The 20,619-nt window shown below is 45.4% G+C and overlaps 1 protein-coding gene across 1 annotated transcript in view; it reads right to left on the minus strand.

Annotated features, from left to right (window-relative positions):
- Positions 1-20,619, minus strand: part of CLSTN2 (calsyntenin 2) — a 1,262,395-nt gene that overhangs the window by 248,786 nt on the left and 992,990 nt on the right. Inside the window, exons 7-8 of the mRNA XM_068280737.1 lie at positions 3,951-4,199; positions 1,190-1,311 (exon numbers count right to left, since the gene is read on the minus strand). Coding sequence (XP_068136838.1) covers positions 1,190-1,311; positions 3,951-4,199 — 371 coding nt within the window. The remainder of the gene's footprint in view (positions 1-1,189; positions 1,312-3,950; positions 4,200-20,619) is intronic.

The raw sequence follows: 20,619 nt of genomic DNA on the forward strand, positions 1-20,619 counted from the left end.
CTCCTCGCTCCAGCGTGCGCTCCACTGACATCACTTCCTGCAACGCTGCAGGAAGTGATGTCAGTGGAGCGCATGCTGGGAAGAGGTGAGTGTCCTCCCCGCCCGTGCCTCTTACATATACGGCTGCGTCTATTTAGGCTGGAGGGGAACGGAGGACGGGGGACCCAGGCGAGGGAGGGGGGGGGGGGTCCGACCCCCCTCCCCGCCGCTGGCCCAATACCCCCGTCCTGCCAGCTACCCCTCCAGCTCGGCGGCCCCCCAGAGCGCCCCCCCCCCCCCGAGGGGGGGGGGAGGGGCGGCGGTGGCAATTTTTTTTAAAAAATTTGCCTCAGGCGGCAAAAAGTCTAGGGCCGGCCCTGTGCCCCAGTATAGAAAGTCTGCTGTAGCGGGCTCACTCCTCTGCTCCCCGCGCTCAAGCGCTGATGTCACTCTTCTCTCATTGCTGGAACGTGGTGTGCTGGTTAGTGAGACACAGACCCGCAGCCAGCACATGCGGCCCTTCCAGCGCTTTAGGGGGGCCCAGGGCCCCCAGAAGCCCTGGACCCCTCACTGCATTATCAGTTGTCTCCCCCCCCCCCCCCCCCCCCGATGGCTGCCTGAAATAAGTATGCAGCTAATCTTGTCAGATGTGTTGCAGATATCTGAGCTGCATGCTTGTTCAGGGTCTATAGCTTAAAGTATTAGAGGCAGTGGATCAGCAGTACAGCCAAGCAATGTGCATTATTTAAAAGGAAATAAACATGTCTCCATATCCCTCTCACCTCAGGTTCCCTTTAAAGTTTGAAACTACATCATGATATAATGCAGCAACACCTCAGTAAACTAAAGCAAACATTGGTGATAGAGACATCCTAGCTATACAGCAACTTTTAGCTGAAAACCAATTTATATATCAGAGCAGCGCCTTAAAGGATTATACATTGATCTGTGAACTGCAATTGATAACATGTGGCAATACAGTCAATAAGCAACAGAACAAACACTGTGAATGGGCTTTGTGGTTTGTGTGCATCATCTGAAAGGACCACTTGTCAACACTCCTGTAAGGCTCAGCAGGTGACCTCTGTGTTAACAGAGGTTGCACAGAGCTGCAGGGGACAGCGTTCCATTCATTTGTTCCCGCCAGGCCTGAAAACTGAGCGAAAATGACTTTGAAACTCTACAGAGTAGAGAAAGAAAAATCTCATACCTGATCTAATTTCCAGTGAAACTCAGCAGGCCTGAATGTGTCAGCTTGGTCAAAATCCCGGCGTAACAGGAAAACAAGACGGCAGTTGTGTACGTACAATGCATAGTGATGGCGGTTCATTTCTAGAAGATAAATATTCAGCGTAAGTCATCAATAAATTGTTGATTTAAAAGCTGCATACCTTTTTCTACAGCTCTGTGTACAATACATCCCTCATCTACAAATAAGATACATTTAGCAACGATCATTGTGCTTTAGAAAGTTGGCCAATCTATTTTGGTAAATTAAAAGGAATACTGTAGGGGGGTCGGGGGAAAATTAGTTGAACTTACCCGGGGCTTCTAATGGTCCCCCGCAGACATCCTGTGCCCATGCAGCCACTCACTGATGCTGCGGCCCCGCCTCCGGTTCACTTCTGGAATTTCAGACTTTAAAGAGAAACTCCAACCAAGAATTGAACTTTATCCCAATCAGTAGCTGATACCCTCTTTTACATGAGAAATATATTGCTTTTCACAAACAGACCATCAGGGGCGCTGTATGACTGATTTTGTGCTGAAACCCCTCCCACAAGAAGCGCTGGGACCGCGGTACTTTTGGCAGTTTGTTACAATGTAACAAGGTTCACAGACAGGAATTAGCTGTTTACAGCTGTCTCTAACAGCCAAAACAGCTAGCAGCAGCTATATAACCTGCCCACAGTAAAAATGTTACCATGTAATAAATGTCAGAATGTAAATCAGGGAGAGGAAAGATTTTACAATGAGCAAACACTGACTAAATCATTTATGCATAATTATTGTAAAAATGAAGCACTTTTTTATTGCATTATTTTCACTGGAGTTCCTCTTTAAAGTCTGAAAACCACTGCACCTGTGTTGCTGTGTCCTCACTCCCGCTGATGTCACCAGGAGCGTACTGCGCAGGCCCGGTATGGTCTGTGCCTGCACAGTACACGCCTGGTGACATCAGAGGGAGTGAGGACACGGCAATGCAGGCAAAGTGGTTTTTAGTCTTTAAAGTCTGAAATTCCAGAAGTGAACCGGAGGCGGGGCCAGAGCATCGGTGAATGGCTGCACGGGCACAGGATGTCTGTGGGGGACCATTAGAAGCCCCGGGTAAGTTAAACTTATTTTCCCCCGACCCCCCTACAGTATTCCTTTAAAGTACAACCAAGGTGAAATGTGGCATGATGAGATAGACATGTGTATGTACAGTGCCAAGCACACAAATGCCTATGCTGTGTTCCTTTTTTTTCTTTCTCTGCCTGAAAGAGTTAAACATCAGGTATGCAAGTGACAGTTTCTGTCTGGATCGGGACTGGTCAGACTATAGCATTGTTCCTGATAAGTAATTACAGCCATAAAACTCTTTCCTGTCAGTAAATGGCTTCTGAGAGCAGGAAAGAAATAAAAAGGGTCAATAGTTCATAGATTTAAGCTCTGGCATACTGTAATGAATGTGTCATTGAGCAGAGACAATGAAACCGTAAAAATATAATCATTTTTTTGTCATTTTTAGGAGGATATATACAATTTTTTATCTCATCACTTTATTTTCTTTCACCTCAGATGCCCTTTAAGTAAACCTGTAGTGAAAAACTAAAGGAGGAAGCTTATAATGATTGGGTGGGAAAATCCCTCCAGCTCCTCCCTCCCTTGGTTTTAGTCTCCTCTCTCCTCTAGTCGGACGACTAATTTAATGGTTGTGAGTAGACTTTTTTTTTTGTTTTTTTAAGGACCACTGTAGCGGAAAATGTAAGCAGTTAAAATCTGACAGAACTGACAGATTTTGAAGTAGTTCATCTCCCCAGAATGGATTGTCAAGGTTTTTTTTTTTTTTTTTCAAAGTATTTCCTGAATGGCAGTTTGCTAAGACTAAAGGTGGCCACACACCATACAAATAAAAGATCCGACTGTACACCAATTCGATAAATAAGATCAGTTGTCCTGAAAAATTTAAAGCTTTTTTGTGTATGATCTAAAAAGTTGATTGAATTTCCCATTTTCTTAGATTCTTTTGAAATTGGACATGTTGGAAAATTCAGACCAATCCCTTTTAAGCAATTCCTTTATACCTCCTTTTAAGCAATACCAGTTGCCTGGCAGTCCTGTTGATCCTCCTTCTCTAATACTTCTAGCCAGAGACCCTGAACAAGCATATACAGATCAGGTGTTTCTAACATTATTGTCAGATCTAACAAGATTCAGCAGGGCTGCTGGACAACTGGTGTTTAAAAGGAAATAAATACAGCAGCCACCATATTCATCTCACTTCAGTTGTCCTTTAAGTGACAAGACAATATACTCTGTTCAGCACTTTGGAGGATAGTAATAATAATTTATCTACAATCAGAAAGATTATCTGGCATAAAATAGGTTAATTCCTAATGGGTTTTACAATATTGCTCCTCTTTCTGTACCTTTACTGGAAACAAAACAAAAATCATTTTATTGTCTTTTTGAGATGGAGCAGAACATATCACCATTATTGGAAGTGGCTGGATGGTAAGTGGTTAAGGGCTCTACCTCTGATACAGGAGACCTGGGTTCAAATCGCGTCTCTTCCTATTGAGTCAGCCAGCACCTATTCAGTAAAGAGTTCTTTAGGCAAGACTACCTAATACTGGCTACTTCTATCGCCTACTGACTGTGCTATAGTGGCTGCCTTGCAAATTGCTTTGAATCTGACAGGAGAAAAGTGCTATACAAATACTGGAATTATTAATATTCAGTGCAAACTTGTTGTCTTCATAAATTACCTGTTTTGTCAGAATTGCATAGTATTGTCTCCTTCTCTGCTCTTAACCCTGGGCTGGGACCATGTTTCATCCACATAGTGATAGTAAACTGGTCAGTTAGATTCTTGGGAACAATGGCATCTGGGATCTTTACTCCTTGCTTTCCATCAAACTTGAAAATCATGCCACTGTTGTCCATAGGCAAACCAGCAGTCCAGTTGGTGGCAGCACTTGGTGTTGGGAGTAAGTCAATGGCACCCGATGATGCCCCTAAACATAAAATGAACATACTTAAAGTGTTAGGGTTTAATTTATAAAATCACAATAAATACAGACTTTATTTGCCAATGCCAAGTCATTGTATTATTGATAATACAATGGGGCAGCACGGTGGCGTAGTGGTTAATGCTCTCGCCATGCAGCGCTGTGTCCCCGGCTCGAATCCCAGCCAGGTCAACATCTGCAAGGAGTTTGTATGTTCTCCCCGTGTCTGCGAGGGTTTCCTCCAGGCACCCAGGTTTCCTCCCACATTCCAAAAACATACAGATAGGTTAATTGGCTTCCCCCTAAAATTGGCCCTAGACTATGATACATGCACTACATGATATAGAAATATTACCATGGTAGGGACTACATTGTGAGCCCCTCTGAGGGACAGTTAGTGACAAGACAATATACTCTGTACAGCGCTGCGTAATATGTTGGCTCTATATAAATACTTAAATAAATAAAGGGAACTATTCAAAAACATTACTGAATATATTCCATTAACAATGTACTGTACTAACTTTCGATTTAAGCTTTTGGCAGGGTCTCTCCCCCTCTTAGTGTGTCCTTTTTGATCTTGCAACCCCAGCAATGACACCCTTCCCATGGACTAACTCAGAGTTTGCTGGGTCTCTGTAAAATCACATGATCATGCACCTTATACCCTGTTTGCATGGATAACCTTGTGCTATGTTGTATAACAGTGCATTACCTCTCTGTCTGTCACCCCTTGTTTACATTGTATGTATCCCTACTTATTGTCCAGTGCTGTGTAATATGTTGCCGCTTTATAAATACAATAAATAATAAAAATAATAGCGATAACATTCAAAACAGTTGATTGTAACCCCATAGTACAATACAATAATACAATACAATAACATTTGTAAAGTGCTTTTCTCCCATAGGAGATAGGACTCAAAGCGCATAGTAATATACTACTGTATAGTATAGTATAGTATAGTATAGTAAGAGAGACTCATACATATAGTGGTAGTATCTGGTTTCACCAGAGGCAAACACACATACAGTGCGCATGTCCCACTTCATCAGAGGCCATCATTTATATCACAGGTGTATCCCACTTCTTCAGAGGCATCAGATGTGCCCGCAATATGTGTAGGGCTTGGTGGCACTCTTGTTACCAGATGGTGTTCTTCACCACACTTGTGGTAGTGGTAAGCACTGACACTAGATAATATCAGGTACTCGGGGTGTTTAGGCATACCCAAAATGTAAGCTCTGCAACTGAGCGCCTGCAGAGAGTTAGGAAAACATTTGTGATGGAGTGGGGCTTTAACAGGAACATAAAAATAAACTTGTAGAGCTCAGTTAGCAGAACAATAGTTCCCCAGTTTGTAATTAATCTAGAACTTGGAAAGATTGCTCATTACACCAAAGCAGAAACCCCTGCTGTTTTTTTATTTTTATTTTTTTTATGCACTTTCTAGTATCAAAAATTCCGTTCTGCTAAATGCATCTGATAGCTATAAATATTAAGTTTGCATGTGAACTTTAATCAGTTCAATTATATTTCCTGACTGCAGATCTGCCCCAAGGCCCCGAGCACACCAGAAGTTGTAGCCAAGAACTGCACGCTTGGAAATATTTTGCTTCATCTTACAGACTCCCAAATTTCATTGCTCCAGATCATTTCAGTCCTCTAATTATCTGTGACAGCTGTCATGCTTCGTTAGCTCGTTTTGACAATATATTCTAGTATACCACATAGGAGGATTATATACATTTAAAACTCGCTGGAACAACATCTATGGTGCAGCTCCCATTGGTAATAAAAATAAAACTTAAACTTCCTTCTGAAAAGTCTTATCTTGTTGGAGTTTGAATCATGATGGCTTTATGTAGCTTGTCATCTTGTAGCTATAACTTCTTGTGGCTGGAATTATGTTTAATCACAACCAGGGCTTTCCAGTGGAAGGAAATTATAATACGCTCTTAAATCCAAAGACTTATATTTGCATTTTACTTTTTCAAGCAAGAAGGTCAAATTGTATTTAATGTGACCCGCTACATGCTTGATATCTGCAAGGGTTAGCAGAATACAAATCAATCCGTAGGGAATCAGCTGGTTTCTGAGAACCTTTTTGTAATTGGTCAGAGGAACAATAAATCGAGGAAGGCGGTGGAGGTCGTGGTGTTGCAAAGTAGTAAAAAAGGGCGCAGAAGCCCTTTCTGTAAAAGTGGTACCACCATAGGCATCTATAATAAAAGCCACATTTTTTGATAAGGAAATTTGGGCGCACGGCAGCGGCCACTTATGGCGCCAAATTTTACTTTTTTTTTCCGCAAAAACAGGTTTTAGAATAGCTGCAATATGCAGCTGTGAAAGTCAATTTCAGCACCCGAAGGTGCCCAATTAGTGGCAAGAGTTGGCAATTTCCACAGACAGGCTTGCAAAAAAAAAATGCTTGCGGTTAACTTTTAGTTATCTGCCAAACAATTATTTTCCACTAGCTCACAGCACCACGTGTAGCCATGGCTAGGGGTGCCGCTGTGGTGCTCAGTCACTGTGTTCTTACACCTGGGACCTTTTTTCATTATTTGGACAACATTTGTGAAAATAGCAGCAGGCAGTGCAGGGGACTGTACTACTTCCTGCACCAGATGTAGCATCATCGCCCCCTTCCTGTCTTGTGGGCAATGTGTCTCCTTGCTCTATACACACCGCCTGCAGTGAGTGAATGTGCAAAACAGCAGGGTGAGTAGAGAGAATGATTGCTGTGCTGCAGCAGGGACATTAGCAGGGAGAGGTGGCAGGTGGCATGTGTTTAGTGCTTTAAAAGTTGCCTGTCATTAGTAGCCATGTGCACTGGCTGCTGTAATACCAGAGTGCCCTGGACTATTGATTATTTATCCTGATCAGAGTAATTAATCAATAATGCAGTCTGCTGTTTCAGAAGCCAGTGATACAAGTGCTGACAGCCGACTTCTGTAGTAAGCAGAGAAGCAAGCTCCAGACAATTTAGATTTACTAGATTGCAAGTAATTTTATCTCTTTTCGCAGCTCCTCCTCCCACCCTGTTGTATCCTCATGATCCTTTCATCTTTACAGATTTTAGTGGCTTCTTTTAAAAGCATTTCCCTGCCAAACAGCACTGGAGATGTCTGCAGTCCTGGTGAGAGGTCTTCCTGTTATTTCTCCTCTCCCACCAGGCTCTCCGTCTTGTGCCTCTACCTTTACCTCTTTCCCCCCCCCTCTTCCTGTCCGCTACCTGCCTATGTGTGACCGGTGCACGATGTAATACCCATTACTGCATATACCTACCTACCTGTTGTTCACAGTGCACCCACCTACCCATGTGAGTTGAGCGCACGCAGTGTCACTGTGCCTGTCCGCTACCTGTCTGTGTGTGACAGGTGCACATTGTAATACCCATCACTGCATATACCTACCTGTTGTGTTCAGTGCACCCACCTCATCACTGCATATACCTACCTGTTGTGTTCAGTGCACTCACCTCATCACTGCATATACCTACCTGTTGCATTCAGTGCACCCACCTCATCACTGCATATACCTACCTGTTGTGTTCAGTGCACCCACATATCTACATGAGTGCACGCTGTGTGATATACCACTCCGTGCACACCTGTTAACTGCACCTGTGTGACTGCACATTGTATTAGTCAAGTCAGTGCATACCTTTCACTTCATCCCCCCCAAAACGGACAAAACTGACAAAACAGGTATAGGCAGAGGTAGAGGCAGACCCAGAGGAAAGCCACCCCGCAGGTCTGTGCGAGGTCGTGCTGATGTGATTTCGTGTGGCCCTGGACCAAAATACAGTGCTCAGAAGAAGGCACGTCCCATCAACTCCCAAGAGTGTCAGGATATGGAGTGGAGAGGCAAGTGGTGTCATCTCTAGGACACAGAGTTGGGTCAAGGGTCCACCTGACCACGGATGCCCAGTCTTCCAAGCACAGTCAGAGCCGCTACATAGCTTACACAGCCCATTGGGTCAACCTGGTGACCGATTGCAAGCAAAGGAGTATGCGAGTGTGCAGCGGACCAACTTGTGACACCTCCACGGCTTGCAGGCAGGCCTCCTGTCACCTCCTCTCCTTCTCCTCCTGCTACATTCTCTTCGCTATCATCCTCCTCCTCCTCGGTTGAATGGCAGTTTAACTCTACTGGTGCTGCGATCTCCTCTCTAGCTACACAGCCCCATCTCCCCAGGGCCTATGTTGCATGCCAGGTACGATGTTGTCACGCCATCTTAGACATGTCTTGCCTCAAAGCGGAGAGTCACACTGGACTAGCTCTCCTGGCTGCTCTTAACAAACAGGTGGATCAGATGCTGACCCTGCACCAGCTGGAGATCGGCAACGTGGTGTGTGACAACTGCAGCAATATAATTTCCGCTTGTAATTTGGGAAAGCTGACACGTGTACCCTGCATGGCACATGTGCTAAATCTAGTCATTCAAAGATTTGTATCAAAGTGCCCAGGCTTAGAGGACATCCTGAAGCAGGCCAGGAAATTGTGTGGGCATTTCAGGCGGTCTTACACGGCCATGGCACGCTTTGCGGACATTCAGTGGAGAAACAACTTGCCGGTGAGACACTTGATATGTGATAGCCCGACTCGCTGGAATTTGACCCTGCTCATGTTCTCTCGCTCGCTAGAACAGGAGAAATGCATGCAGGCTTATGTGGCCGTTTGAGGAGGTGACCAACCTGGTGAGTCGCAGTGAAGGCACCATCAGTGACTTGATCCCGTATGCTTACTACCTGGAGCGTGCCGTGCGTAGAGTGGTGGATCAAGTTGTGGAGGAACGTGAAGAGAAACAGTTACAGCAGGAACAGTTGTGGGAGCAATTTTCAACAGAACCAGATGTATCCTCAACACCTGCGGCAGCACAGAGGGGGGAGGAGGAGGAAGAGTCGTGTGGGGAAGAGGAGTCAGACTCGAATGATAAGGAAGGTGTTTCTTTGGAGGAGGAAGCGGCGGCAGAAGAACAACCGAAGCAGGCGTCGCAGCGGGCTTGTGCTGCTCAACGTTCCCGTGGTATTAACAAAAACACAATTTTATACAGCGCTCAGATGCCAACTACAATCAATATGATTTATATTGTTATAACATATACAATGTCTGCACCAATATGGTGTATATTCCGGATGCCCAGTATGTGTCACCCAGTTCCTGAGACTATGGGTGCGCTCCTAGAAAAAAGGCTTGAGTCAGTCCTTCAATTCAAGTATAGTCTCTGTGCCAGGTAAGCGCTTCAAACCATAAGTACACTTTGTGGGAATTACACCACCACCAGGAACACCCTAAAGGATCCACACTCACCAATGTTGGTGGGCCAGGTATTACAGTGGCCTTATTGCTTACCCATAGCTGATGGCATGTGAGTGAAACCTTTTTAATAAAGTGTCATTTTTTACTGATATCTGCGCAATGATAGTGTTTGTTTGCATTGAGGTATAAGTTACTCTAAGAAGACAAAAAGGGAGATTGGATTGGGAGAGACCAGCCATAGGGTGTGGGGAGCCTTGAAAATACCCCAGAGGCGCAATAAGGCCACTGTAATACCTGGCCCACCAACATTGGTGAGTGTGGATCCTTTAGGGTGTTCCTGGTGGTGGTGTAATTCCCACAAAGTGTACTTATGGTTTGAAGCGCTTACCTGGCACAGAGACTATAGTTCCCGTGGTATTGTTCGTGGCTGGGGGGAGGAGGAGGACTTACCTGACATCACTGAGGAATAGCAGGAGGAGATGGATAGTACGTCTGGATCCAACTTTGTTCGGATGGCGTCTTTTATGCTGTCCAGCCTGTTGAGGGACCCCCATATAAAAAAACTCAAGGAGAATGAGCTGTACTGGGTGGCCACGCTACTAGACCCTCGGTACAGGCACAAAGTGGCGGACATGTTACCAACTCACCTGAAGGCAGAAAGGATGCAGCACTTGCAGAACAAGCTGGCAACTATGCTTTACAATGCGTTTAAGGGTGATGTCACAGCACAACACAATAAAGGTACCACTGCCAGTAATCCTTCTACCATGTCCACGCAGGCAAGGGTAGGACGCTCCAGCGATCTCATGGTGATGACGGACATGCGGACATTCTTTAGTCCAACGCCTCGACTTAGCGCTTCCGGATCCACCCTCCACCAACGCATGGACCGGCAGGTAGCCGACTACCTGGCCTTAAGTGTGGATGTAGACACTGTGAGCAGCGATGAACAATTGGATTACTGGGTGCGCAGGCTTGACCTATAGTCAGAGCTGTCCCATTTGCCATCCAACTTCTGTCTTGCCCTGCCTCAAGCGTCCTGTCAGAAAGGACCTTCAGCACAGCTGGAGTCATTGTCACTGAGAAGAGAAGTCGCCTAAGTCACAAAAGTGTTCAGTATCTCACCTTTATCAAAATGAATGAGGCATGGATCCCGGAGGGCTACTACCCGCCTGAAGACTAAGTCAGTCCCAGCACACAGCATTTCTGCCTGCACGCCGTGTGACTGTCTGCCTGCCCCAAGACTAAGTCGCTCCCCACACAGCACCTCTGCCTGCAGGCCGCTTGACTGCTTTCTTCGCCACCACCAACAGGGTCCAGGACTCCAGGCGGGTTCCTGAATTTTTAAGGCCGCTGCTAGTAGCGGCCGCTACACCAATTTTTCTGGTGCGTGTACATGCCTGCCTAATTTTTCTGGCTGCACTGCAGCTGCAACAACACCACAAAATGCATGTACATGTGCCAACTCCCCTTCGTGATCATTACTTTGCCGCAGTGAAGGGTCTTGTGTATCACAATTAAGCAATGCCCGCCGGCTGTATGAGTGTCTTGGGGGGTGGCACACCAACGATAATAAGGTTGTTGCTTTATTGTGGACAGAACAAATTTGATCAGCTGGACAGTCACTGTTCTGTCATTGAGCTACCTCAGCCCGGCGACCATACGGGCTGGAAAGCCGCCATCACATGCACTCTCGTCATGGTGCGCACCAGTCCAGCATGGCCATCACTACACAAACAGCTGTTTGCAGTCACTTTCACCTTTCACTGCATCTTTGACTACACATTGTATTATACCTGACAGTCAGTGCATACCTTTCACTTGAATGGATGGCAGACTTTCCCTCCATAACAGATTCTCGTTACAGGTGTAAAGACTATCGGTGTCATCTACAGCAGGGCCTCGAAAGTCCACCTTTTGGTCACTACCTCGGGACGTGCATGCCATGCCTGCTGCCTTCCTTAGATGTGTGGTAGCCGTTCCTGCTCCTTTGCCCACAGCGTGCCTGCTGCTTTCCTTGGATGTGTGGTGGTGGTAGCCGTTTCTTAGGTTCCTACCCTGGACCGGAATCGAACCAGGATTCCCCGGCCATTACCAGTGGTCACTCACAATGGCAGACTTGCCCTCCATAAAAGATTCTCGTTGCAGGTACTGAATAGCCAGCAGAAAATGTAATTGAAAAAAATAGATGTAAGCATTAAAAATGGTAGATAAAGAACCATCGAAAGTTGATAAGGCAGCCAGACATTACCTGATATCACTGAGGAAGAGCAATCCTTGCCATGGTGAACACCAGTCCAGCACGGCCGTCACTGAACAAACAGCTGTTTGCGGTGCGTTACACAGTGAGTTTGGTGTGTCAGTGTGAATCAGTACTCTAATTACACTCCCTGATTGATGTATACACATGCAAGATGTTTTAAAGCACTTTAGGCCTTCAATTTAGCATTCAATGTGATTTCTGCCCTTAAAACGCTGCTTTGCGTCAAATCCAGATTTTTCCCCGGGACTTTTGGCGTCTATCCCAATCCGCCATGCCCCCCTCCAGGTGTTAGACCCCTTGAAACATCTTTTCCAACACTTTTGTGGCCAGCATAAGTGTTTCTATTTTTCAAAGTTCGCCTCCCCATTGAAGTCTATTGCGGTTCGCGGAAGTTTACGCGAACCGAACTGTTGGCGGAAGTTCATGAACCAAAAATCGGGCCATCTCTATACCTAAGTCTGTGTCCTTCAGACCCCGTCCCTGCCAGCCCCGATAGGGAGATGAAGATAGAACGACACAATCTAATGAAGGAACGAGGTGGCCGGGTAGATGAGTTCACTCTGCTGCAAATACTCTGCAGGGCCTGGAAGAGCCCAATCAATTGGGGGGTAGCTTGGAGGTACTTGGTTGGAGCTGAATTGCGATAAAGCGTTCTTAGGTTGGAAAAGCTGAGAAACACTGTGCCAGACAACAAAAGTCCGTGTGGCACAGCAGTATGTGAACTTACAACACAAATATTATTCATTTTACTAGTTCCGATACAGTAGTCTAGGCTACAGTTTCAGAATGCCATTTTATGACATTCAGTTAAAACGAACAAAATTAACAAATCACAAGTAATAGTCTGGAGAATATCTGTTGTGGGGTTTGCACAGTAAGTGACCTTTCAAGGAACATTACAATCTCTACCATCAGTAATGGAAACTGAATAAAAGCACAGTCTATAGAGTTTCCATCATATATATCTTTCATGAGCAAACTCCAGGTAGAAAATGAAGTTCCTGTCAATGCTGTTTGCTTTATGGACAGAAGCACTTGTGTGATGTTAACCTGCACAGTCTATCAGCAATCTGCCACAGCCTCTGAAATGATGCTATGTTTCACAAAGCACCAGATTCACTGATTAAAAATATTTTACAAGTCAAAGGCTGCTGTTGTGACTTGCAAAATCAAATGTTGCATAAGAATAATCGTATTCATACAGAAAATCCTTTTTATTAAGGCAGCAGGGGCAGCCATGTTATCACAGGGAAAAAAGAAATGTATAAGTAGATAAATATTTGTTCTACTTACATACATATTGTACTGTCCACATTTTGAATTGTATATAGTAAATAAAGATACAACTGTTCGGGGAATAAAGCCAATCCTGATGTCATTTCCTCCCTTACTCTTTTTTTCTCTTAGAAACTACACTGTCATATGTAGCTTGCTTTATAAACACATATGAGCACAGCATATAATAGATCATATTACAGTAGCTTCTCCCTTCTCAGGCTTGTGTCACACTGAACTGCCCTCAGCCAATCAGTGAGGAGCAGGAATGTAGAAAGGGGAGATGACCAGCTTCCTTCTCATTGGCAATGTACCAAATAAAGCCAGGGTGACTGAGATATTATTACAGGAGAAGCATTTCTAACATTTCTAATTAGATTAGAATGCTTGCAATGTAGGGTTAGGTTGCAGGCAGCATAATAAACACAGAGCAGTTGGTAAATGGAATTTGATTTTGTGGCTGACAATTCTGCTTTAAGAGAAAAGTAATGCTTTCCAGTTGAGCTCTGCTCATTACAAGGGCTTTTTATAGGCATTATTTCAGGATCTTACTTGTTTTCACATGTACCTACTAACCTTAACCAGCAGCATCTTTCTAAGCAGGGCTGGCCCTAGACTTTTTGCCGCCTGAGGCAAAATTAGAAAAAAAATCGCTGCCCCCTCCCCTCCCGTGGGTGGTGGGGCCGCGGAGCTGGAAGGGTAGCGGCCTAGCGGGCAGGAAGGGGTTATTGGGCCTAGCGGTGGGGAGGGGGGTCGAACCCCCCCCCCCCCCCCTTGCCTGGGTCCCCCGATCTGCGCTCCCCTCCAGCTGTAAATAGTTAAGTACCAGCGTATAGATTAACCACTTGAGGACCGCCCCCAGCCGATGGGCGGCGGCAAAGTCCGGGCCCAAACGACCGCAATACGCCCATCGGCGGGGGCGGCTGCGGGAGTGGCTATGCGGCGATCGCGTCATTCGTGACGCGATCAGCCCAGGGGACTGGCTCCGCCCACCGCTCGTAGTAACCCGCCGGCCGTTCGGAAGCGCCGGCGGGTTACTAGCACCCGGATCGCCGCTGCACATATGTATAATAGGCTTTGTAATGTATACAAAGCCTATTATACTGGCTGCCTCCTGCCCTGGTGGTCCCAGTGTCCGAGGGACCACCAGGGCAGGCTGCAGCCACCCTAGTCTGCACCCAAGCACACTGATTTCCCCCCCCCTGCCCCCTGATCGCCCACAGCACCCCTCAGACCCCCCCCTGCCCACCCCCCAGACCACTGTTTGCACACAGTCACCCCCCTAATCACCCATCAATCACTCCCTGTCACTATCTGTCAACGCTATTTTTTTTTTATCCCCCCCCAGCTGCCCACTGCCCCCTCCTGATCACCCCCCACCCCTCAGATTCTCCCCAGACCCCCCCCCAGACCCCCCCCCGTGTACTATATGCATCTATCCCCCCTGATCACCTGTCAATCACCTGTCAATCACCTGTCAATCACCCGTCAATCACCCGTCAATCACCCCCTGTCACTGCCACCCATCAATCAGCCCCTAACCTGCCCCTTGCGGGCAATCTGATCACCCCCCCACACCAATAGATCGCCCGCAGATCCGACATCAGATCACCTCCCAAATCCATTGTTTACATCTATTCTCTCCTCTAAACACCCACTAATTACCCATCAATCACCCATCAATCACCCCCTATCACCACCTGTCACTGTTACCCATCAGATTAGACCCTAATCTGCCCCTTGCGGGCACCCAATCACCCGCCCACACGCTCAGATTGCCCTCAGACCCCCCCTTATCAATTCGCCAGTGCAATATTTACATCTGTTATTCCCTGTAATAACCCACTGATCACCTGTCAATCACCTATCAATCACCCCCTGTCACTGCCACCCATCAATCACCCCCTGTCACTGCCACCCATCAATCAGCCCCTAACCTGCCCCTTGCGGGCAATCTGATCACCCACCCACACCAATAGATCGCCCGCAGATCCGACATCAGATCACCTCCCAAGTGCAGTGTTTACCTCTCTTCTCTCCTCTAAACACCCACTAATTACCCATCAATCACCCCCTATCACTGTTACCCATCAGATTAGACCCTAATCTGCCCCTTGCGGGCACCCAATCACCCGCCCACACGCTCAGATTGCCCTCAGACCCCCCCTTATCAATTCGCCAGTGCAATATTTACATCTGTTATTCCCTGTAATAACCCACTGATCACCTGTCAATCACCTATCAATCACCCCCTGTCACTGCCACCCATCAATCACCCCCTGTCACTGCCACCCATCAATCACCCCCTGTCACTGCCACCCATCAATCAGCCCCTAACCTGCCCCTTGCGGGCAATCTGATCACCCACCCACACCAATAGATCGCCCGCAGATCCGACATCAGATCACCTCCCAAGTGCAGTGTTTACATCTCTTCTCTCCTCTAAACACCCACTAATTACCCATCAATCACCCCCTATCACCACCTGTCACGGTTACCCATCAGATTAGACCCTAATCTGCCCCTTGCGGGCACCCAATCACCCGCCCACACCTCAGAACGTCCTCAGACCCCAGCCCTGATCACCTTGCTAGTGCATTGCTTGCATCTATTTCCCCCCTCTAATCACACCTTGAGACACCCATCAATCACCTCCTGTCACCCCCTAGCACACCTACCCATCAGATCAGGCCCTAATTTGCCCTGTGTGGGCTCCTGATCACTCGGCCAAACCCTCAGATCCCCCTCAGACCCCCTTCCGATCACCTCCCCAGTGCATTGATTGCATCTATTTTCCCCTCTAACCGCCCCCTGAGACACCCATCAATCACCTCCTGTCACCCCCCTAGCACTCCTATCCATCAGATCAGGCCCAAAACATCCTGTCATCTAAGAGGCCACCCTGCTTATGAAAGGTTCCACAAAATTTGCCCCCTCATAGACCACCTGTCATCAAAATTTGCAGATGCTTATACCCCTGAACAGTCATTTTGAGAAATTTGGTTTCCAGACTACTCACAGTTTTGGGCCCGTAAAATGCCAGGGCAGTATAGGAACCCCACAAGTGACCCCATTTTAGAAAGAAGACACCCCAAGGTATTCTGTTAGGTGTATGATGAGTTCATAGAAGATTTTATTTTTTGTCAAAAGTTAGCGGAAATTGGATTTTTATTGTTTTTTTCACAAAGTGTCATTTTTCACTAACTTGTGACAAAAAATTAAATCTTCTATGAACTCACCATACCCCTAACGGAATACCTTGGGGTGTCTTCTTTCTAAAATGGGGTCACTTGTGGGGTTCCTATACTGCCCTGGCATTTTAGGGGCCCTAAACCGTGAGGAGTAGTCTAGAAAACAAATGCCTCAAAATGACCTGTGAATAGGACGTTGGGCCCCTTAGCGCACCTAGGCTGCAAAAAAGTGTCACACATGTGGTATCGCCATACTCAGGAGAAGTAGTATAATGTGTTTTGTGGTGTATTTTTACACATACCCATGCTGGGTGGGAGAAATCTCTCTGTAAATGGACAATTGTGTGTAAAAAAAATCAAAAATGTGTCATTTACAGAGATATTTCTCCCACCCAGCATGGTTATATGTAAAAATACACCACAAAACACATTATACTACTTCTTCTGAGTACGGCGATACCACATGTGTGACACTTTTTTGCAGCCTAACTGTGCTAAGGGGCCCAAAGTCCAATGAGTACCTTTAGGATTTCACAGGTCATTTTGAGACATTTGGGTTCAAGACTACTCCTCACGGTTTAGGGCCCCTAAAATGCCAGGGCAGTATAGGAACCCCACAAGTGACCCCATTTTAGAAAGAAGACACCCAAGGTATTCTGTTAGGTGTATGATGAGTTCATAGAAGATTTTATTTTTTGTCACAAGTTAGCGGAAATTGATATGTATTGTTTTTTTTTTCACAAAGTGTCATTTTCCGCTAACTTGTGACAAAAAAAAAATCTTCTATGAACTCACCATACTCCTAACAGAATACCTTGGGGTGTCTTCTTTCTAAAATGGGGTCACTTGTGGGGTTCCTATACTGCCCTGGCATTTTAGGGGCCCTAAACCGTGAGCAGTAGTCTAGAATCCAAATGCCTCAAAATGACCTGTGAATAGGACGTTAGGCCCCTTAGCGCACCTAGGTTGCAAAAAAGTGTCACACATGTGGTATCGCCGTACTCAGAAGAAGTAGTATATTGTGTTTTGGGGTGTATTTTTACACATACCCATGCTGGGTGGGAGAAATCTCTCTGTAAATGGACAATTGTGTGTAAAAAAAATCAAACAATTGTCATTTACAGAGATATTTCTCCCACCCAGCATGGGTATGTGTAAAAATACACCCCAAAACACCTTATACTACTTCTCCTGAGTACGGCGGTACCACATGTGTGGCACTTTTTTGCACCCTAAGTGCGCTAAGAGGCCCAAAGTCCAATGAGTACCTTTAGGATTTCACAGGTCATTTTGCGACATTTGGTTTCAAGACTACTCCTCACGGTTTAGGGCCCCTAAAATGCCAGGGCAGTATAGGAACCCCACAAATGACCCCATTTTAGAAAGAAGACACCCAAAGGTATTCCGTTAGGAGTATGGTGAGTTCATAGAAGATTTTATTTTTTGTCACAAGTTAGCGGAAAATGACACTTTGTGAAAAAAAACAATTAAAATCAATTTCCGCTAACTTGTGACAAAAAAAAAAAATCTCCTATGAACTCACCATCCTCCTAACGGAATACCTTGGGGTGTCTTCTTTCTAAAATGGGGTCACTTGTGGGGTTCCTATACTGCCCTGGCATTTTAGGGGCCCTAAACCGTGAGGAGTAGTCTAGAAAACAAATGCCTCAAAATGACCTGTGAATAGGACGTTGGGCCCCTTAGCGCACCTAGGCTGCAAAAAAGTGTCACACATGTGGTATCGCCATACTCAGGAGAAGTAGTATAATGTGTTTTGTGGTGTATTTTTACACATACCCATGCTGGGTGGGAGAAATCTCTCTGTAAATGGACAATTGTGTGTAAAAAAAATAAAAAATGTGTCATTTACAGAGATATTTCTCCCACCCAGCATGGTTATATGTAAAAATACACCACAAAACACATTATACTACTTCTTCTGAGTACGGCGATACCACATGTGTGACACTTTTTTGCAGCCTAACTGTGCTAAGGGGCCCAAAGTCCAATGAGTACCTTTAGGATTTCACAGGTCATTTTGAGACATTTGGGTTCAAGACTACTCCTCACGGTTTAGGGCCCCTAAAATGCCAGGGCAGTATAGGAACCCCACAAGTGACCCCATTTTAGAAAGAAGACACCCAAGGTATTCTGTTAGGTGTATGATGAGTTCATAGAAGATTTTATTTTTTGTCACAAGTTAGCGGAAATTGATATGTATTGTTTTTTTTTTCACAAAGTGTCATTTTCCGCTAACTTGTGACAAAAAAAAAATCTTCTATGAACTCACCATACTCCTAACAGAATACCTTGGGGTGTCTTCTTTCTAAAATGGGGTCACTTGTGGGGTTCCTATACTGCCCTGGCATTTTAGGGGCCCTAAACCGTGAGCAGTAGTCTAGAATCCAAATGCCTCAAAATGACCTGTGAATAGGACGTTAGGCCCCTTAGCGCACCTAGGTTGCAAAAAAGTGTCACACATGTGGTATCGCCGTACTCAGAAGAAGTAGTATATTGTGTTTTGGGGTGTATTTTTACACATACCCATGCTGGGTGGGAGAAATCTCTCTGTAAATGGACAATTGTGTGTAAAAAAAATCAAACAATTGTCATTTACAGAGATATTTCTCCCACCCAGCATGGGTATGTGTAAAAATACACCCCAAAACACCTTATACTACTTCTCCTGAGTACGGCGGTACCACATGTGTGGCACTTTTTTGCACCCTAAGTGCGCTAAGAGGCCCAAAGTCCAATGAGTACCTTTAGGATTTCACAGGTCATTTTGCGACATTTGGTTTCAAGACTACTCCTCACGGTTTAGGGCCCCTAAAATGCCAGGGCAGTATAGGAACCCCACAAATGACCCCATTTTAGAAAGAAGACACCCAAAGGTATTCCGTTAGGAGTATGGTGAGTTCATAGAAGATTTTATTTTTTGTCACAAGTTAGCGGAAAATGACACTTTGTGAAAAAAAACAATTAAAATCAATTTCCGCTAACTTGTGACAAAAAAAAAAATCTTCTATGAACTCACCATCCTCCTAACGGAATACCTTGGGGTGTCTTCTTTCTAAAATGGGGTCACTTGTGGGGTTCCTATACTGCCCTGGCATTTTAGGGGCCCTAAACCGTGAGGAGTAGTCTAGAAAACAAATGCCTCAAAATGACCTGTGAATAGGACGTTGGGCCCCTTAGCGCACCTAGGCTGCAAAAAAGTGTCACACATGTGGTATCGCCATACTCAGGAGAAGTAGTATAATGTGTTTTGTGGTGTATTTTTACACATACCCATGCTGGGTGGGAGAAATCTCTCTGTAAATGGACAATTGTGTGTAAAAAAAATCAAAAATGTGTCATTTACAGAGATATTTCTCCCACCCAGCATGGTTATATGTAAAAATACACCACAAAACACATTATACTACTTCTTCTGAGTACGGCGATACCACATGTGTGACACTTTTTTGCAGCCTAACTGTGCTAAGGGGCCCAAAGTCCAATGAGTACCTTTAGGATTTCACAGGTCATTTTGAGACATTTGGGTTCAAGACTACTCCTCACGGTTTAGGGCCCCTAAAATGCCAGGGCAGTATAGGAACCCCACAAGTGACCCCATTTTAGAAAGAAGACACCCAAGGTATTCTGTTAGGTGTATGATGAGTTCATAGAAGATTTTATTTTTTGTCACAAGTTAGCGGAAATTGATATGTATTGTTTTTTTTTCACAAAGTGTCATTTTCCGCTAACTTGTGACAAAAAAAAAATCTTCTATGAACTCACCATACTCCTAACAGAATACCTTGGGGTGTCTTCTTTCTAAAATGGGGTCACTTGTGGGGTTCCTATACTGCCCTGGCATTTTAGGGGCCCTAAACCGTGAGCAGTAGTCTAGAATCCAAATGCCTCAAAATGACCTGTGAATAGGACGTTAGGCCCCTTAGCGCACCTAGGTTGCAAAAAAGTGTCACACATGTGGTATCGCCGTACTCAGAAGAAGTAGTATATTGTGTTTTGGGGTGTATTTTTACACATACCCATGCTGGGTGGGAGAAATCTCTCTGTAAATGGACAATTGTGTGTAAAAAAAATCAAACAATTGTCATTTACAGAGATATTTCTCCCACCCAGCATGGGTATGTGTAAAAATACACCCCAAAACACCTTATACTACTTCTCCTGAGTACGGCGGTACCACATGTGTGGCACTTTTTTGCACCCTAAGTGCGCTAAGAGGCCCAAAGTCCAATGAGTACCTTTAGGATTTCACAGGTCATTTTGCGACATTTGGTTTCAAGACTACTCCTCACGGTTTAGGGCCCCTAAAATGCCAGGGCAGTATAGGAACCCCACAAATGACCCCATTTTAGAAAGAAGACACCCAAAGGTATTCCGTTAGGAGTATGGTGAGTTCATAGAAGATTTTATTTT

The sequence above is a fragment of the Hyperolius riggenbachi genome, chromosome 4 (assembly GCF_040937935.1).
Source record: "Hyperolius riggenbachi isolate aHypRig1 chromosome 4, aHypRig1.pri, whole genome shotgun sequence".
Taxonomy (NCBI): domain Eukaryota; kingdom Metazoa; phylum Chordata; class Amphibia; order Anura; family Hyperoliidae; genus Hyperolius; species Hyperolius riggenbachi.